Below are 21,048 nucleotides of genomic sequence, written 5' to 3' on the forward strand. Positions count from 1 at the left end.
GACTTATCAGATCAGGCAACGTTTTTCCAATCTTCTATTGTCCAATTTTGGTGAGGCTGTGCGAATTGTAGCCTCAGTTTCCTGTTCTTAGCTGACAGAAGTGGCATCCGGTGTGGTCTTCAGCTGCTGTAGCCCATCTGGGCTAAGATTCGACGTGTTGTGCGTTGATGCTCTTCTGCATGCCTTGGTTGTAACGAGTGGTTATTTGAGTTACTGTTGCCTTTCTATTAGCTCAAACCAGTCTGGCCATTCTCCTCTGACCTCTGGCATCAACAGGGCATTTGCGCCCACGGAACTGCCGCTCACTGGATATTTTCTCTTTTTCTGACCATTCTCTGTAAACCCTAGAGATGGTAGTGCGTGAAAATCCCAGTAGATCAGCAGTTTCTGAAATACTCAGACCAGCCCGATTGGCACCAACAACCATGCCACGTTCAAAGTCACTTAAATCACCTTTCTTCCCCATTCTGATGCTCAGTTTGAACTGTAGCAGATCATTTTAACCATGTCTACATGCCTAAATGCATTGAGTTGCTGCCATGTGATTGGCTGATTAGAAATTTGCGACATGTGAGTGTAGTTCTGCTGTTATGGCTGGAAAGGGTGGGATGACATCATATTAAACTCTTATGGATATAAAATTGGGAAGTCAGTCAATTTCATATATGTGTGAGAGCAGAGTGAATACTTTTTTCCAGTTTTTTCTAAAGGTATGCACTAGAATATAGGATCTATACCCACTGCATATTTAACCTTATTGTTGTCTTGTTAGAGATCTTACATAGCTTTAACTTGCACAATTACGCTTTTTCAAAACAAAAGTGAAAGCTTCAACAAATCGTAGGCAACTTTTTGTGTCACCACTGATGAATCATTTGTTGAGACAGACAGATGCTAATGCCCCATTCAGTGAAGGCAGGAGAATCTTTTCCAAGGTCCCCTGGAGCGCTGGAGGCTCCCTAAATAGGCCTAACGCAAGGGTGTGTAGAATGGGACCGCACAGGGTGATGGGTAATGGAGTCATTAATAACAAAGACCTCCCTTAAGATGCTCAGATGTTCGTTAGCAAGTGCCACAAGGGACTGAGGAAAAATAGGATGCAATTTGATACAATAAAAAAAGCAGTGCAAGCTTTGGATGATAATCATGATTGTGCTGTTGTAGGTCTTGTCTGATGAGTTAATTGTGTTCTCTTTCTCATGCATGCACACACAAGGCTTTTAGAAATCCAGCAACACTAAACCCATTTCCTCATACAGTTTTTATTATTTCCATCACATGTGCAACACAAAAAACGAGGTCTGCCAAATACAGAACTCTATATTTGTACAATACATTTCAATAACATCAGAGATAACTTTCCTTTTTGCCGCAGGAGATGGTGGTTTCCTGTAAACTCTATATGAACAATTTTCAGTCAAAATGTCAAAACATGAACTTTTCATACAAAAGTGCATCTCAGGTTCAATGAATGCAAAACATTTACAATACAGGATAGATTAGGAGTTTTGTATGGTGCCACAGTGGCTTCCAGTTTGAGGGGTGGGCAATGAGGTGCGAAGGAAGAGGGTTAGGTGGGCACTCTCCAGGAGAGCCAGGGACAGCGTTTTGGAACTACGGTTGTATCCCCGAGACAGTCTGAGTTTACGCTCAGTCTTCATGCCCTAAATTCAAATTGTGAAAAATACACAGAGATAACAAAACATGAAAAAAAGGAGAAAATTCCAGTAATTTTCTGGCTTCAACAAGCAGTAAACATTAATAACAGAAATGTACATGTTGAATCAGTGGGCCGGAGATTTCCCCACGCTCTGAGAGCCACATGGGAGCTTCACGCCTCTGTTCACGAGCCAACCAGAGGAGCTAGCCTTTTCCAAATCTGTGTCACTGCATTTGCATATATCTGCATCCTGTCTGTCCCCTGTCCTGTTTTTTTTTCTTCCCTTCTTTGTGTTATATTTAATTTTCCCCATCTCTCGCGTGAACTCCAGCACGGGCAGTGCAGATTTGTTGCGTTGTCATTTGCAGCTCGTCCTCTGGCAGCCACGCTTACTGTATGACAGACACACAGACAAGATATCTGCCTATGCTGGTGAATCGAGTTCTTTTTATTTTACATTTTTACCTTATAATGATTTACCGTGTCTTAATACAGCATGGAGTGCCAGTGATGAAAAGAGTCTTGTGCTCCCAGTGGCACGATAAGCCTCACAACAGGTCAAGATTATTTTTTTCGTTGACAGATTTGATGATATTTTTTCCCTCCTTTACTCTTTATTTAGACAAACATTTTTAACTGTACATTGGCAAATACTGTATAAGATTGTAATATTCCTGTAGATAAGCAACACATGAAGAAGTCTATGTACAAACAAGATGGCCTTTTCTTTACTTTGGACACAATGATTAGCAAAGAACAGAAAGGCATCTTTTATGTTCTTTCTCTGCTTCCGTTTCTTCGTTTTTTTCCTTCTTCTGTGGTGTGGTTTCTGGTGGTGTGGCTGAATTGAAAGTTCAGTACAAGTCAGTCAGTGGGAAAATGCGCCAACAATAATTGGTGGTCAGGCATTGTTCTGTGCGTCATGCGATTCTTGTTCTTGACAGCACTGAGCTCTGCCATGTTAGCTGCTGTGCTGAGTCAACGAGTGGTTCTGCAAAAAACACACAAAAAGACATGGAAAACATGATTATACGAAATAAAGCACACCCATCCATCCATCTATTGTCTATACCCAGTTATCCTTTTAGGGTCGTGGGTAGAGGGCTCATGCCTATCTTCAGGGGTCATTGGGAGAGAGGTGGGGTACAACCTGGCAGTTCGCAAGTCCTTTATGTGAAATTTTCATTTCATTTATTCACTCATTAATTTATTTGTCTAGCCCTTTCCACATCCACAATGTTGGTGACCAAAGTGCTTAATAAAATCAACTTATAAAAAAAACCACACAGGGATAAAAAAAAACATAAAAAGCTGATCAAAAACAAGCAAGATACAGTATAACAAAATAGATACAAGGTAGATAAAACCAGAAGTGCCACCACATTTTTAAGTACTAAAAGGCTGACTGAATTAAAAAAAAAACCTCTTGAGCGTTGATTTAAAAAGGCCAAGTTTAGTTATAGACCAATAATCTAGTGGATGCTGATTCCAGAGTAGAGGTGTGGCCACTGAAAAGCTCAGTCACCCCAATGTACGTACTTTGTCTGTGGAACTGTGAGTAAAATTTGACTGCCTGACCTCAAGGACCTGGTGTGAATAGAAAATCTCAATAACTCGGATAAATAACAGGAGGCAAGGCCGTTAATGAGCGTTACAAACAAATGACATTTTAAAATTTATTCTAAAACAGTCAGGAAACAAATGTAGTGTGGATAAAACAGGTGAAATGGTGATCCTGTCTAAAAGTGTGCATTAAATGCGAGCTGCTGCATTCTGAGCAACTTGGAGGCGACTAATGGATGACTGGGGCACATCGACAAGAGTCTGGAACCGGTACTGATAAAAAAACAGCCTTCTTCAGGTCACAACAGTTTAAAAAAGGCTATACCTTAGTTAGAAGGAGTAGATGATTAAAGCTAGACAGAACCTCAGAGGTGATTTGTTTGTCAAATTTTAAATTCTTGTCGAATATGACTCGTAAGCTTTTGACACAGCTGCTGAATTTAGCAGTCAGAATTCCAAAATTAGTGGTAGCTTTGTTGCTAAATAAAATCCATTATGTTTTTTGTTCATTTAAAAGCAAAAAAGTTCTGGCTTAACTACTGTTTGATTGCAGAGATGTACATAAATAGAGAATGTAGTGGATTACTGCATCCTGGCCTTAACGATAAATAAATCTGCAAATCATCTGCATAGCAATGAAACTTGACATTGTGCTGGGTTATGATTGATCCAAGTGGCAACACATACAAGCAAAAAGTAGGGGCCTAAAATGGAACTCTGTGGCACCCCACACAAAAGAGGACCAGTAGTAGAGAAGAAGCCATTAAGCATGACAGGAAATGTTTTATCAGTCAGAAAAGAGGTGAACCACTTTAAAGCTGTGCCACGGATACCAACATAATCATTCTGACAGAGAGAGTACCCCCAATCCTTGTTTTGTTTAGTATAACAATGGCCACCAGTGGGCTCTAGATGGACAAACTTTATCAGTTTATTATTTTACTTAGTATCCCCACACATAGTCCATTCTAAAATGGCCAAACTCTAACACTCAGTAATTCTAAACTCCCCAACAACCCCGCACTATTCCAAACCTTTGTGAAGTGCCTTGAGACATGTGTTGTGAATAGGCGCCATATAAATAAAACTGAATTGAATTGAATAATCATGTAGGCGAGACAGGAGGACAAAGAGGTGCACAGAATCAAAGGCCACTGTAAGGTCCAGAATTACCAGAGCTACAGGGGACTTATGGTCAACTGACAGAATGTCGTAATTATGAACTTTTAATAAAGCAGATTCAGTACTATGCAGGGATCTAAAGCCAGATTGGAATTTTTCTAAAACATTTTCTTGGTTGAATTGGCATAAAACAATATTTTTTACTAAAACTTTGAAGAGAAAGGGAAGATTAGAAATGGGTCTAAAATTTGATCAAATTTAAGCATCAAGGTGTGTTTTTTTAAGAAGGGGGGGTGGATGCTGCATGTTTGAAAGCAGAAGGAACAGTTCCTAAACCAAGACACACGTTAATAAAAGAAAGGAGATGAGGACCAACAATGTTACAAACCTCTTTCATCAATTTAGTGAGAAGAAAGTCAAAGGGGCAGTTTGTAGCTTTCAAAGATCGAACAACATAAAGCTCTAATTTAGCTTTAGCAGGTTTACCAATAGTTTGTCTAACGGAGGCTACTCTTTCAATAAAGGAGAGCAATTCATAAAAAGTGGTGACTGAGGCATAGAGTAGGACAGAGGTAGGTGGATTTAATACAAAATTAATTGTAATAAATAACACCCTGCTTCAATGGATGCTATTAGTGATTATACTGGAGAAAAATTTAGATTTTGCCACTTTTTTCTCTGGTACTGAGCAAGAGTTTTTCTTAAAGAAACAAAAGAATTATGAAACCAAACAATCATCATGTTTGTCTTTCTTTTACTGCCATTTTGCATTGATGCTTGAGTTCACGTGTTCAGCCAAGGCTCAGCGCTGGGTTTGGAACATTTGAATTTAACAGGGGTTATAGAGTACAGGATCTCAGCGCAAGTGTCGTAAAGAGAGGAGAGATAGCGATTGGGACATAATGATGTATCCAGACCATTGATGAGTGTAACTGTAAGTCCATGAAAGCAGCAGTACTGTCCAGTTGTTCCAGAAGTAAGAATGTGACAGTGACAACCTGCGGCCAGTGGTCTTCTGGGTGGATAGGGCGCTGCAAATTGATTGAGAATGGGAAAAGGACTTGAGGAAGCAGCCTCAGAAATTTTGCAATATGAAATGGAGAGTCTGTGGAATATAACAAAGGTCCAGAATATGCCCGAGGTGATGCGCTGGTCCATTTAGTGATTGTGTTAGATTAAAAGAAGCCAAAAGATTTGAAAATTAAGAGGGTATCGGGTTAGTAGAGCAACAAATATGGATGTTAAAATCGCCACAAATTAAAAGTTAGGTAATAGCAATAAAGTCAACAAGAAACACACATTGCCAGCTGTGGCAATATTCCATTGAGCGATGCACATCAAAATAGAAATTAACCTCTTTTAGGAACCTTTAAGCCACTATCATTGGACAGTCATTTACAGAAAGCTAATAATTATTTACATAGGAAATGGAGGTAGGAGGTGGTGCACCCACACTGATCTTTTCCAGTCAGAGTAACTAATATGAAAGTCAAACAGTGTGAAACACAATAATACCTTTGTCCATACAGTCGGAATTTTTTTTTCATGTAATGATTGTGATTCTTAATAGATATTCTTAAAAGATAAACTATATTTCTTCTTAAATGTATTGATCAATCTTTCCCAAACATATCACAGTGAACATTTACTTACAAGAGAAATGTGTCTGAAAACAAATTTATTAAATATTTATGTACATAAGTGTATTATAAGTGTACACAAGTCTAAAATCAATTTTATTGATTTTTACACTGGTGGTTCTACTTGGGAACACTACCACCTCCAACTTCTATTTCCTGTGCAAATAATTATCAGCTTCTTTGTAAATAAATCCCCATTACACACATGATAACTGTTTAAAGACCACGAAATAGAGTTTATAAAGCTCTATTTTACACACAAGTAGATTTTAGAAGTTGGAGTTGTTCTAAGAATTTTGCCTTGGACCTGACTCCTTCAAAATTAGCCGTTCGCTTAGGAACAACTAATCTGGATTTCTAGTAAATGATGATGTTATGAGTGCTATCTTCTTCTGTTAAAATATTTAATGGGGTGCTCTGTCTTCTACCTCGATTTCCTGTGTAGACATGTATTGCCTTCCTTGTAAGTGGCAGTCAAGAACAAGTAACAATGCTTTAACTATTAATTGAATAACATTCACATATAATACTATGAATTTTTTGAGATTGAGACAGTAGCAGTCCACATTGGTCTTGGCCTCTCTCAGACTAGCCGCAAACTTTAGCTTCTGGGAAAAACTGATCTGGATTTCTACACAATAAAAATGCCAGAAGGGTGATTCACTGCAGGTAAGACATTAAAGGGTGAGCATTGGTGTGTCTTGTCAAACTGGTACCTTTAACATTAACTGGATCCATCATCCTAAAGAGTAGACAGAACAGACAACTGGACTTCAGTTTTAGATAGTTTAATTTGGAAGCACTGATGCATCCTAAGAGAACAGGTTTGGGAAGCTATCACTGGGAGCTGCCCCTCCCAGTGATAGTGAGTATTGACCACTAAACAGATGCCATCGGTGTTGGTTGATAAACAAAAAATAATAGCGTTTTATCTTTTGATGTGCATCTTATGCTACCACTGTTGCACTCCCTGTAATATTTTAACAGAACATTCAGAAAGTCAACCTAAGTTCTGGTCTAACACTATAATTTAAAACCACTGACAGAATATCCTAACCACAATCAAAGACCACCATCATGATAGCAAAACTATAAAAAAGGCCTTGACACACCTGATATCTTCCCTCTTCCTTAGGAGTGCCTACATTTATTAAATGCACTACACATGTACCCAGCAGAGCAAAAGGTCAGAAGTTGCAGGTGAGGCCTCTGATGATTTGATCCTTCACACCTCTGTGAGTATGTATTGGGGCACAATTAACCATGATGCCATCACAAGGTGAGAATACAACTCTGTTACGCTGTTTCTCTGGAATACATGCAGACACGCACACACAGATACACACGGAGTTGAGAGTGGGGTTGTAGTGGGGCAGCTGTGCCAGGTTCTTTAAAGGGAGTGTGGACCAGGGGGTGTGTAACGGGTGTCCCTGGTGGGCTGAATCCAGGTCATCTTTTGAAGTGACTGCTAATCCCTTTAATGCAAACTACATGCCCCACTTGCTGCGCTCTGTTTAAAACATGGCCTTGGACTCTCTAAACTGGCATGGACTTGACACACCTGTAACACAATCATCATCACACACGCATACACAAATACACATAAACATCACAGTCGACTCGTCCCTTTTTTATTTCATACATGCACTCACAGGTCAATTTATTAGGTACACCTGTTCAATTGCTTTCTAACACAAGCAAAACCAGCTAATCACATAGCAGTGACTCAATGTATTTAGGCCTTTAGAGTATGGCTCAAAACCAAGAGGTCAGGGGAGAATGTGCATACAGGTTGGAGATGGTAAATAGGCAACAGTAGCTCAAATAACCATTCTTTACAACCAATGTATGCAGGGTACCATCTATGAATCCGCAACACATTGAAACATGATGCAGAATAGCTGTAGCATCAGAAGACCACAGAAGGTTTCATTCCTGTCAGCTGTTACAAAGGATAATTAAAACTGGACGGACTGAAAAATCTAGCCTGGTCTGATGAGTAATTTCATCTACAACATTCAAATGACAGGGTCAGAATTTGGCCTAAACAACATTAAAGCATGGATCCATCCTGCTTTGTTTCAACGCTTCGGGCTACTGGTGGCGGTGTGAGGAAGTTTTGAATTTTTCTTGGCACCATATGGGGCACCTGACATCAGTTGAGCATATTGTAAACACCATAGTCTACTCTGAGTACTGTTGCTTACCATGGCCACCTCTATAACCACAGTGTACCCATCCTAATATAGCTTTGACCAGCAAGATAACGGCTTGTCTCAAACAGGTTTCTTGAACATGTCAGTGAGTTCAATTTTATTCCAGTGGCCTCCAATGTCAGCAAAGCTCAACCCAATGCTGCACTTTTGGAATGTGAGATTCACATCATGGGTTTGCTGCTGACAAATTGGCAGCAACTGTGTGAGGCTGTTATGTTAATTGCACAAAGATCTCTGAACAAAATATCTGACACCTATAACTAACCATGAAATGAAGAATTAAGGTAGTTCAAAAGGCAAAATGGGGGACCAACCCAACACTAGCAAGGTGTGTATAATAAAGTGGCTGGTGAGTAGTTACCATTAAATATTCCTGCCCAACCTCAGTGAGGCAGCTTACCAAGGCAGTCACCTTTAGTATGGTTGTTGCTGAATCCCTCAGGCAGGACTGAGATATGCCTATTAGCCCCCCTTTGAATTCACTCTTTCCCATTTTACCCTTTCAGCTGCCTCCGCATAAAGCATTTAAACACCTAGACAGCTTTCCTTTTAGCTGGGGCGATTACTTCCTGACAGGTGGGGTAATAAGCTGTTTGACGGGGAGCAGGATTGTGACCCTGGTAAGGGTTAGCGTAGCTCACCAAGGCCCATTTTTTTTAAAGAGGCGGCTCCTGGACAGCTCTTACTGCCTTCCTCTCCCCTCTCTCTTGCTGAAATAAAGCTCCTTTAAGTGAGTCTGGGAGGAGACTCCCCACGGAATGCTCTCCCTCTCTCTCCTCACCTCACCTCATCCCCCTCCTCACACTACGGCAACTCCCCCATCCCTCCATCCCCCTCCTCCGGTGAAGACATCCTTGGCGTTGCTGAGGAGGGACAGGAGCACGGCAACCTTATTAATGAATGCGGCCCATTACCCGTCAGCCTGGCTCCTCAGCGACTCCCAGAAGCCCCTGCAGTACGTGACTTCAAATGGCAGGATATTGACACGGGGGGAGAGCAAAGCAGCTAGAACTGACTCTGTGTGTGTGTGTGTGTGTGTGTGTGTGTGTGTAAAAGAGAGAAACAGAAAATTTGTGCTCAACTGAGTGTGCATGCCTTTGTGTGAGTGTGCCAGTCCATCTAGGGGAGAGTGTGTGTATGTGTGTGTCAGTGTGCGTATGTCTGGACCCCAAAGGAATGCAGCTCCTTGGATATAATGTAGGGCTCGTAACAGCTATTAGAGGGGAAAATAACCCCTCTGGGGAATGACCCCCCCCCCCATCTCTGAATGTCCCAGCTCCGCCTGACACACACTGCATTCTACCTTTTCCTTAAACATGCCAGGAGTTTTTACACTGAGGGCTTTCTCAAGGACGGTGTTAAACGACTTCAGTGGCTGTGGCAGCCATGCAGACTAAAGGGAAATAGAAGAAAAAAAGGGAGAGGAAAAAACGTTAAGAGAAAATGAAACTGATATCTTTATCTCTCTGGATATTGAACTCTGCAGAGTAGCTATAAACTGTTCTGTGTATAAGTACAAAGGGGTGAAAGGAGCGGGAAGGAGAGGGAGGAAATCTGCTTTCCAGTCTTCATCCTTGTCAAGTTCTTCAAGTTACTTCTGCACAATTGTTGGGTGCCGCAAATACCTACAGTGTGCAGCCACAAATTAGGTATCACACATGCAGTTCACTCATTGCTTTTTGTAAGAAAATGAGCAAAATGGCCATTGCACCCGTAAAGAGGATGTCACTAATGGTGTCACACTAGAATTGCTGCAATTTAGGATTAGATGCCCTCCATTAAGCCTTTTAGCTCTCATCCTAACTCCAATTCTATTCCCCCTGAAACTCTGCCATTCCCCTTATCATCCATTTCCCTCCCTTATATCCAACCCTTAATCTCCTCCTCGATCCTTTCAACCACCTGCTGGCCAGGCCTGCTGTAGCTACCAGCAGTGTTCAGGTAAACCGTAGCAACTCAATTCTACACTAAATTAAATTTTGCGCTGATCAATAACGCACACCCGCTTCGGCCTTCTGAGTAGCAAGCACCCTTTTCTCCTCTCTCTTCTCCTCACATCTCAGGCTCCATGCCACAGTTAAACCGACACTTTCATCTGATTACATCACCTCACTGCAGCGGCCTCAGGGGTAGTGGAAGAGGAGGGAGAACACCCGGCAGGGGTCTGGTGTACCCATGCAAACAGGTGCAACGTGTCTTCAGGATTTAATGCTGCTGCAAAGAGAGGGAGGGAGAAAATAATGGGGAACGATTGGGGAAGGAGCAGAACCCGGGAAAGAGCAAGTCGGCTAGGGAGCTGATTTATTAACTAATCATTCTTTGTGTCGTTCCCCATTGCTCTGGTCTCCATCGATAGTGCCTGGTCTCCAGTGAGGCAACAGAGGTGCATCTCTTGCATCAGCTCTGCAGCGGAAAGCGACTGGACTCAGAGACAGAGGCTCCCTTTCATCTGATCCTGCTGTATTAGAGAAAATCTTGACATTGTCCAGTATCACAGAGAGCGAGATGTAAAGTGTAAGCGTCAGGATAACAATGTTTGATTAGAATTATGGTAATATCTGCTGAGTAAGTGCATTGTGTTTACTTTTTCTACCCAGTGTAATGTTAAAGCCAGATTTTATTGAGTTGTTGGAGACCTGATCGCAATAATGACTTGTTAAACCAGAGCCTTTTCATGGTTTCTTGAACAAATAAAGCGCAGAGCTAACCGGTGAATTGACTGGACTGCGTTCCATTATTTTTTTCCTAGCCAATTTATTCATAATTATGTACTGCATATACTTGTGAAATATGTTCATGAAATTATTATAAAATGCACTAATGTATTACTGTTTACAAGAAAATGATGTACTGCTTATTGAAAACACTGTGCAACAAACCTAATTTAACAGTAAAACTACAGGTGAATCAAGTAATAAAAATCTTCAGGCCACTGAAACCTGCTAAATAATTCTCCCAAAAATAATAAGAGAACAAAATTTAACCTGGTTAAAATTACAGCAAAGCACAAATACAATGTTAGTTATGTTAATGAAATCTCATTTAGGACACCTTTTAGTACAATTATTTCGTACCTAAGGCTAATATTGTTTTGTGCTTATATCACACTGAAAATGTAAATACCAGTCTAGAGTGTAAACACATGTCCCTCTTGTCTGATTAAAAGCATTGCAAGCCTGACATATACTAAGCGTATATATACTGTAGCTGTTGCTGGAGAATGGGGATCTCTAAGCCAGACTTGTGCACCCTCTACCATTGCTGCAGAATTGATTTAAAGCATAAAAGAATGATGCTAAATGATATATTTTTTCTTTTTGTAGTCAGTATACTGCATGGTGATTAAAAATGGAGAGTAATTTACCTGCAGTAGATACCTGTTACGTTGTCTTAATTTAGTATAAATCCAGATTTTTTTGGTCACAGAGGTTGAATGTCACGGGTAGTCCAAGCTGACTTTGACTGTTTGAAAAAAAAAAAAAAATAGATTCCCAGAAACATTAGACAGAAATTTTCCAGCAAGGTGCTTGAAGTGTTTACTCTGGGCTGGTGTCAGACCCAGTTCTTAACTGGTTAATATGGAAGAATTATTTTGGTTTTCCACAACTATAGACCACACTCAGAGTCAGGTCATTAGACCACTGTAAAAGTCTCATCCAGTATGTTTGAGCCCTGTCAGTTGTATTCTGTGTTTTTGTGGAACATCTCTTAGCACTATGACAATTTGACCTTAACACGTCAAGCAATATTTGTGACCATCTGATCGCTGATCAGTACCAGCAGTGCTGCAAGACCCCCATAAACACAACATTAACAAAATGATTTATTAAAAATATCTGGTGACACTGAAAGGCCAAAAATATTTAGGAATTCAGGCAGAGGTAGGGTTTCAACGGAAATCTGGAACCACAACTTTAAGTGTAGCATTGACTTATTTAAACTTGATGACAGGATTCCGGTTAGAGTAATTGTCCTATAAATAAAAGCAAAGCATTGTACAAAACAAAAACATCATTGGAGAATAAGTCTACACCATTCTACAGATTTTTGCATTGCCTTACTTTCCTAGTCAGCAGTTATTCTAACGAGAAGTGCTTTACATGTTCCATTCTTATTGTGTTTCACACAGTAAGATTATTGGTGCTACATCTCCTCCTTCCTTAGTTTCCAGTGTAAATAGTCATTGACCTCTTTGTAAATACCTGCCCAATGCAAAGATGAAAAACGTTTAAAAGTTCATAAAGTATTGTTCAAACAAACCACGATAATGTTTTTTAAGGAGGTATTTTAAAGTGGTAGAGGTCCGCTTTGGTCACTCCCCTTTTTGGACTGCCTGCTAGCTTCAGCCTCTGTCACCAAATAAACTGGATTTTTACTGAATGATGATAAAACAAGAGTTATTTAATGAAGTCAAGATATTAACTCTTGTAACTACCCCACCACACTTGTGTGCACCTTTGGCATAGCATCAGCTCAGTCACTCGTGGTTTCAGATAGGTAATCTCGGAATCCTGCTGACATATTTCTTTAAAATATTTTGGGGGTACAGACTTAAGTTCATAAAGGTAATTTGTCTCTAATGTTATGTCCCACCCCTTTTCAATTTGTTTTGGTTTTAAGGCCAACCTTAAAAAACTGGGACCTTGTCCAGGATTTGAACACAGACCTCTCACCCTGTGTCATAAGGACATATTGAGATCACCTGGGCCCAGTGTCCTTACATAAAACTTCCATCAATTTAGACCTTCATGGCTTCAAAGAGAGAAGGTAATTTTGCTTTAGCTGGGTATCTTGCCTATTCTTATTTCTTAATCAGCTGTCACACTGTTTATTATCTTACCATGTATACTGTTACAAGAATCTAAATGTGAGAATTAAATGGGGGCTTGTGGCCTGTCACATCTCTAAAATATGTGTGTTGATGTGGTCCAGTTCTGAATAGCACATGTTTATTGGGATCAAGGGTGTGGGATTCATTGTATTGTGCACCATCAGTGTAGACTACCTTATTTTTGCTGTGATGTTTTTAAGACTCAAGAGTGCAATTTGGGAATTCGATACTGTATAAGTACACTGTAGTCTTGAAATAATTGTTATCCAACTTAATTAATCACAATGAAGGTCAAGCTGTCAGTTTCACGTTTAGTTTCAAGCAACTGATTGGAGTCAGTTGTTAGTTGTGCAGACAACAAAGTGGTAAAGTGATATGGTTATTGCTGCAATATTTGAAAGGCAGCTTCTTAAATTTTGTATGTGTATGCAACAGCGTTAGAAGTTTAGTAAGGCATTATTTTTCCATTGCACTGTGTTTTCCTATGCAGAAATGTAAGGTAGGTATGTAATACGGTGATGGGGGTTTTGGTTTTGAGCCAGCAGTAATACTTCCTCAAACATTTTTAGGTTTCCCTGTGACAGTTTTAATGTTTTTTAAGTTTATGCCACTAAAACACAAGTTTCTTTTTTTCAGGAACAACCAACCAGGTCTTGAATAGTTTTGTGAGATTTGTGGTACAGTTTGAAGTGTTTTCTTGCTATTTGGGGGAAAAAAAACTCTGGGGAAAGACTGGAGTATTGCATTCTCTCTTGCACTTTAATGGTGTGTTGAACTTGCTGTCTAGTATCGACTCAGTCCTTCCTTTGTGCTTTCCCTACTGTCGACCAGTCCACTGAGGGAGTAATCCTTCCCTGCTCTGACTCCAGGTCAGGTTTACTGCTGGCCCATTTAGCCAATGAATATAGCAAAAAATCAAATAAATGAATAAAAAGTACAGCAGCTGGCATTCTCCACAGTCATCACTTATCGGGCCATGGGGAGGGTTGACCCAAAACACTGTTGCACCACAACCAGCCCAGTCTCCTTGGTAACAGATGATCTTGTTTGAAGTGTGGTGCCCAGGGAGTCATGGTCATACTGTAACATCACTAGGCGTGGACGGAGATGACAACAGCAATGGATTTCACTGTATTCCATGTAGTCACACTGAGCAGCTATAAAAATACATCTTGAATCCATAATGTTTGAAACACTTTGAGACATCTAAGCACCCAGAGCTAACACTTCTGAGGTGTAACCGGAGATGACGGAGCACCATTTTTTTTTGTGGGCCGGCTCTTTTGTACCTCCAAATGATACTCATTACCCTGTCTAAGTAGACAAGTGAATGGTACTAGAAACACACTATGCAGTGATCCCGCTGTTTGACTGAGGTAGCAAAACAACTGCACAACTGCTGTGTTATTATGGGGCCTCATTAAGTGAGGAGAGAGTGGGAGAGGGGGAGAGGGAGAGCGGTGCATAGACGGAGAGAAGGCCAGTGAAGGGGAGAAAAAAAGGGAGAGAAAGAGGAATAGAAAAAACACAAGAGAGCGATACAAACTGTATTGTGAGTTGATAGCAACACACAGATGCCTTTCCAGCCAAAATGAAGACTATGACTAAAGAACCCAATTAAGGGCTTTCTTAGGGGAACCATCTTGGGAGGGGGATGGGTCTTCCTGGGACACGAGCCCTGGGCTACATCCTCTAATTAGACAGAGCGAGGGGGGAGGATCTCTGCTTGTCACTGCGAGGGAGATGGGGTCCATGGGGTTCCGCATGTCAGTCCCAGAAACAAAACACAATTACTTTCACATTTAACCACTTCAGTCAGGGACAGACTTTGACTAGGGATATTACAGAGCAAGCCCCTGCTTTTCAAGTGCTGCTGCAGCAGTAGACATGATCATAGATATTGGCAAAATATTTTATTTCCATGCTTCTTCAAGAGGTAAAGGCCTAATCTGCAGTGTTTTGTTTTTCTTCCTATTGAGGAAAAATAAAGAAGTTCTTCTAACTGAAATATTATTTTCGAAGTGCAGTAAGTTTTTGCCAATGTTGTTGATATTACATACTTTCCCAGACTGGAGGTCCCTATTGTTTTAGCTCAGAAGTTTAAATGCAAAAGTTCTCTATGCATTTTGGCATGCTACAGACCAATGGGCTTTAAATATGGAACCTGTATAAAACACACATATTGTAAGAAAGAAGATAATTGATGGATGGAAGCAAGCTTCTTTTGCATCGCTGTGGAGATGTTTAGGCACATTTTTATTTGCCAAGTGGTTTTGATTCAGCTTTTTTAGAGAGTTTCCACTACACTTGTCCTACACTCACTACTAGGTGTATAGGACAAGTTGCCTATAGTTGGGGTCTGGGTTTTTGTTCACCAAATGTTTGTGGCAGAGAACCTTACTGAAAAAGTTATGTGCACCAATGCAACTAGTTAGTCTAGAGCTCTGTTTACAGGTTAGCTTATTTACTACTATTATTATGATTACAGCTATGGTCTTGAAAATGTTCTCGCATTCGCTTGGTCTCCTTCCTTTTTCGTCTTGGACCTTGTCTTGCCTCCTTCAAAGTCTTGGTCTTGTTGTTGTCTTGGTATGTTCTGTTTTTGGTCTTGATTCAGTCTCTGGTTAGGTGGTCTTGATTACAACACTAGCTTACAAACCGGCTTGATTTCACTCCTCATTACAGGAAAAAAAAAAAATTAGTCAATAAGACTAGAGTCCCAGAGTTCAAGTCTAAGTCAAGTCTAAAGTCTTTTTTTGTGATTTAAGTGCAACTCGAGTCCAGGTCAGAGACCTGGGTCACTATCCCTGACAAAAGGATAGGAAATAAAGTCTGGAAAAACACATGTTTTTATACATATTTAACTAGGAAAAATACTTAACTCAAAATGTTCATTGTTGTTCCATGTGTTGTAAAACGTCAGTGTTTGTAAAATATGACAACCAAATTCCAGCAGGAATATTTATGCTGCTATTATGTCCTGTGCTATATTCTGGTAACTTGAAAAATAAAATCAGTACAGACAGAAAATTAAAGCTGCATGAGTTTCCTTCAGAAGTGCTTGAAATTGTTTTTATCAAAGTTGCTGAAAAAGTCAACCAAGTAAAGTAAAAGAGACATGTTTGAGGAAAGGATCCGGTGATGGATTCGAGTGCAGTACACTGAGTGTCTCCTTTTTCTTTGGATTTAACTTTCCCCAATGGTGCAACAGAGGGAGAAAAAAAAAAGACAAAAAAAGAGAGGAGCTCAAAGGCTTCTGGGAGTTTTTGTCATGTCTCCCTCCAGACATTGTGTTTGTATGCACACATTTGATCCTGAGAGAGATGGAGACAAAGACAATACATAGAGCATGCACACTGATGTATACCCACAAACACAGGCTCATATATACACGCAGCGCAAAAGAGACTATCCTCCCAGGATCATTAGGTGTCTAATTCTGATCCACCTACAAAAGTAGAACACAACTATTGTGATAAACATCACAAGTCATCTAAGGTGGTATATGTGCTTATTTACAGCACACATGCACAGACTACTACATAATTATAAATAATCTTAAATAGTAAAGCTCACGCCTCGCAAGTTATTTTTTTCCCCCCCCCTAATTCACTCTTGTTTCATTTTGTCGTGCTGCTGTTTGAAATGGTGCCAGAATTCCAAGAACCTGGGGTGATGAAGAAGAAAACAAGTTGTCATATGAAAGAAAATATAAATATATATTTGCCACTTTCAAATGTGTGAAGAGCTGTCACACTTGGCAGACAAGACATTCAGGAAGAATTTGGTCTTTGAGAGCCACTTGGGGACAAATGCATAAAGCTTTGCTTTTGTATGACACATTAGGGACTCGGGGCAGTTAGGGCATTTTCCGGGGCATACTTTAAAATTAATAATAGAAAACTTCTGGGGAATTAGGTCTCCTGCGTCAAACTAAAGAACGGCTTTGAAAGGCGAAGGGAGGAAGAGAAAAGAAGTGTCTTAAATGTCATTGTTGGAGCCGTCACTTGAAAAATAAACAAAAGTAATTCAATGCATTCTAATGCTCAAAGAATCTATTCTGTTGCGGTTTTTGCTATGCTCTGTGTTCTCTCAGAGTATCCATCTTGCCCGTTTTTTCCCCTGCTTTCTGCCCAGGACAGACATTATGACAAACATAGCTGTTTACGCTGACCTGGTGACCGTGAAACCTATAAATATGCTTAATTAAAACCGCTGAATTGGTCACAGCTGGGCAATAATGGCCATCACACGGCGAGCAGAGAAGCTCATTTGTGTAGGGAGGGGTGAATAGAACATGATGCAGATGTGCTCTTGTCACTTTCAGCACTCATTAAGGCCGGGGTGCTTTGGATTGTCTTTGAAAGACTCTTTAAAAAAAAAATCTAAAAAAAAAGACACTCCAATTAAGGTACATGTCCTGCAGGTGTCTGAGGGAAGGGAGAAGCCATCAAGCACCCCGGTCCTAACGCTGCTCTGTCGATCAAAGCAAGACTCAACTCATGGCTTAGAATCCTGTGTCACTTCCAAGAAAACAAGGAAATTGGATGACAGAGGGAATGAAAGACCCAGCAGCTCAAAATGAACAAGAGAATTTTGTGGGGAAAATGTTGCCAGTATTGTTGTGCAACTTCAGATTCATTGTCTCATCTTTGGCAGATCATTGGGAGAGCATCGTCCTGACTGCAGCCATCCAGTAGTTACTGCAACAATGGAGTTAAACCTATGCGGATATTCACACACACATACAAGTAAGCTGCACACACAGAAATGTCAGATTAAAGCTGTGGCTAAGGTTGTGCATCTATCAGTTAATGAATCTGGTTAATTAATCCAGGCAAGCACCATTGTTGGCGGCTCAGTTCCTTGAGGCCATGTGAAATGCAACTGCATCTGAAACTGAAACAACGGGAAGTTTCACATCACAGTGTGTTCTTTAGCAGAGCCATTCGGACGCTTACTATGAAGAGACAGAAGAGGAAACTGGATGTAATTAGGTGAGAGGATATACTGTGACTAGAGCAGTGGGCAGTAATCAGGGGTCAACAAGAGACTGTTAATAAGGAAGCTGCCCTCAAAATCAACACCTTAAGAAATATCTACAATTTACTCCATATTTTATTATATTTTATTTGGGTGAAAGAAAGGGATGAGCAAATTTAAGGCTGCGTAAGAGTGTGAGAAGCTAGAAGGGAGTCCACTGCAGAGTTTCAGGTGGAGTATTGTTGTAGACATTTCACAGCTTATTTTGTATTACGGTAAAAGAGTCAGAAAAGAGAAATCGAGGAAATAGTAAAGAAGGGCAAGAGAGATTTTTTTTGACTGGATTCTGGGGCAAGCAGACCCAGGAGTGAGTCAATTTGGTCGGTCTAAGGGGGGCAGCTTGGCGGGGGGTCCTGGGAGGGCTGATTAGACGGATGCTCTCCCATCATCCATCTCGACAGGATGGCGAAAATTGGCTAGCCCCTCGCAGGGTAGAGTTCATGGGTGGAGGATACGGAGTGGTGCATTGGATACCTGTCACAGCCTTTGGTCTGTTTCAGGATCTCAGCAGCAAATTAATAAAATATCCTCTCTGCTTTCCTTTACCTGCCATGGCAGCTCTCTGTTTCCTCTCCCCAGCTTGCACTGGCCCTTTGACCCTTCCCAGTATTGTGAGAGATGAGAGGGCCCAGGTAGCCAGCAAGTTGGCCAGAGAGTCAGAGACGATCAGGCAGAGACTGGCAAACTCAGGTCTAAGCTAAGAAAGGGTTCTCTCGCTGCTGGAAGAAACTTTCTGTTCAGACAGACTGACAAAAAGAGCCCCATATCAGGCAGATATCTTGAAGGGTAATGGTTGGGAAATGGCAGCCAGAAACAACCACACCATATGTCTTGCATAGTTTGTCAAGTTTTAACCATGCATGTAAATAAAACCCATAAGAAGTTTATAAGTACAAGAAGAACTAAATTTAAAGCACCTATGTGGAATTCTATGTGGAAGAAAAGCATCTCCACAGCATCTTGTTGCCACCATCATGGTGGGGGTCGTATTGATTCGATGGATTGCATCTATGTACAAAAATTGTCAGAAACAGTCTTCAATTAGACCGGGTCCCTTCAACAGAAGAATATCGCGGGGAGGGGGCTTCTTCTGCAGGCTCGCCATTTATACCCACCCTTCCAAGCTGACATGATTTTAGAAAGCTTTACTGTAAGCGGATGCACAGGGTGAAAGGAAGCGGGAGCAGACTAAGCGCACGCGCTACAGCCGTCATAAAGAATTAGCGTAGCGGCGACGATTTTTAGCGTAGCGGCCTGCTGGTGAGAACCCTGTATTCCAAAATAGCTCTGGCCATATGTTTATGGTAATTGTCCTGCTTGAAGTAGAATGTACACCCTAGTCTCAGACCCTTTGCAAAATTTAAAAGGTATTTATTCTTGAAGGACTCACCTATATCCATATTCCTATCAACTCTGAGAGGCGTCCCTGTTCCCATCTCAGAAAAGCATCCCCACTGCACGATGCTGCCACTACCATGTCTCCCCAGGGGAATCAGGTTAGTAGGCCAAAAACGTTTAGTCTTGGTCTCATTTTTCAAGAGCACTTTCTTCCACATGTTTACTGTGTCCCAACATGACATTCTTATGGCTTTCTTCTTTCCAGTCTAAAAAACTGTTTTAAAAGAACATATATCATTTGTGGAATATGTCCTGTCAACAGAATCTCTAACCCGAGGTGAGGATCTCTGCAGCTCCTCCAAAACTACCATGGTCCTCTTTGCTGCTTCTCTGGCCTGTCAAATTAGGTGGGTGGCCATATATTGGCAGGTTTTAAGGTTGTGAAACATTCTTTCTCTTATGTGAATCTGATTAAAAAGTTCTCTTTGAGATGTTTAATTCTTGGAATGTTGTTTGATAAACATATAAAGCCGGCTTAAAACGTCTCTACAACTTCATCTGACCTATCTGGTGTTTTCTTTGGTCTTCGTGACATTTAAAAAAACCTCTGCTGCTGTGACAAAACATCCGTATATATACTTATCTGGCCCTGTTTGCAAACTAGAAGCCTGTTTTTTTGATGGACTGGGTTTTATTTAGGGGTATCAGATTAAAGTTAGCTGAACACAAATGAAATTCACATGTTTCAGAACTTTATAAGTAAAATATGTTGAAAATGATATATATTATGCCTCTGTTTCACAATGATCCACTACTCTGGGTTCGCCGATCATATAAAATATTGAGAAATATTAAGAAGCCTGGTTGTAGCATGTTAACTTAAGAACAAGGGTTATTATTACTGCTGCAATGCACTGTCATAAAAAAATCTGAAAGGGCACCACATCACAAGCTTAATTTTCTTTGAATCTCTGCATTTACAAGAAGCAGTGCATGTATCTATATGTACAAGCGTTGTGTGTATGTGTGTTTGAGATCATGTCATCATGCGCTCACATGGGATGTTGGCAGAGCACGGAACAGGTTGAAGATAATGATTGTCTTATCCCCCAAGCTCATTCTTGCTCTCCTTTCATAACCCCCTGTTTCACAGCAGAATACTATAGGTCTTTCATGTACTGCACTTGTTTTTTCACACACAGTAAAACAATATAATCATGCATGAAACATCACCTCCGGGAGGTGCAGATCACTTCATTTCTGAAAATGTTAAACATAAAAAAAAGAAAATAGGAAAACATCCCCAGGTTATTTTAGATTGTTTACAGGTATATCTTTCAACCCATGTCGTATAGAAAACACTTGTACCAATAAGAAATGAAAATGTGACAAATTAAGGGGGCTTGATGTGAATGAAAGGCATGAACATTTGGCGGGCTGCTGTGGAGGCTTTTAATATAAACTTCTCTGCTGCAGAGTTGCGTGTTGGTGGATCAGGACTTGTTTTATTCATGTTCCCATTGCTGGAATGACCAGCAGATAATGATCACATTCACCTTCCTCCTGGCAGACGCACGCCTCTGTGTTTACAACCTGAATCTCAATATGAAAATCACTCCCAATCAATGGGCACTT

General features: G+C 40.6%; 1 protein-coding gene across 7 annotated transcripts in view; it reads right to left on the reverse strand.

Annotated features, from left to right (window-relative positions):
• Window positions 1–1,246: 1,246 nt before the first annotated feature.
• LOC124869706 (zinc finger protein 521) overlaps window positions 1,247–21,048 on the reverse strand; it is a 130,561-nt gene continuing 110,759 nt past the window's right edge. For all 7 annotated transcript variants that reach the window (XM_047367763.1, XM_047367762.1, XM_047367758.1 and 4 more), the window contains one exon: window positions 1,247–2,651. In XM_047367763.1, the coding sequence (XP_047223719.1) occupies window positions 2,622–2,651 (30 nt within the window). In that variant the 3' untranslated portion in view covers window positions 1,247–2,621. The remainder of the gene's footprint in view (window positions 2,652–21,048) is intronic.

The sequence above is a fragment of the Girardinichthys multiradiatus genome, chromosome 6 (genome assembly GCF_021462225.1).
Source record: "Girardinichthys multiradiatus isolate DD_20200921_A chromosome 6, DD_fGirMul_XY1, whole genome shotgun sequence".
NCBI lineage: Eukaryota > Metazoa > Chordata > Actinopteri > Cyprinodontiformes > Goodeidae > Girardinichthys > Girardinichthys multiradiatus.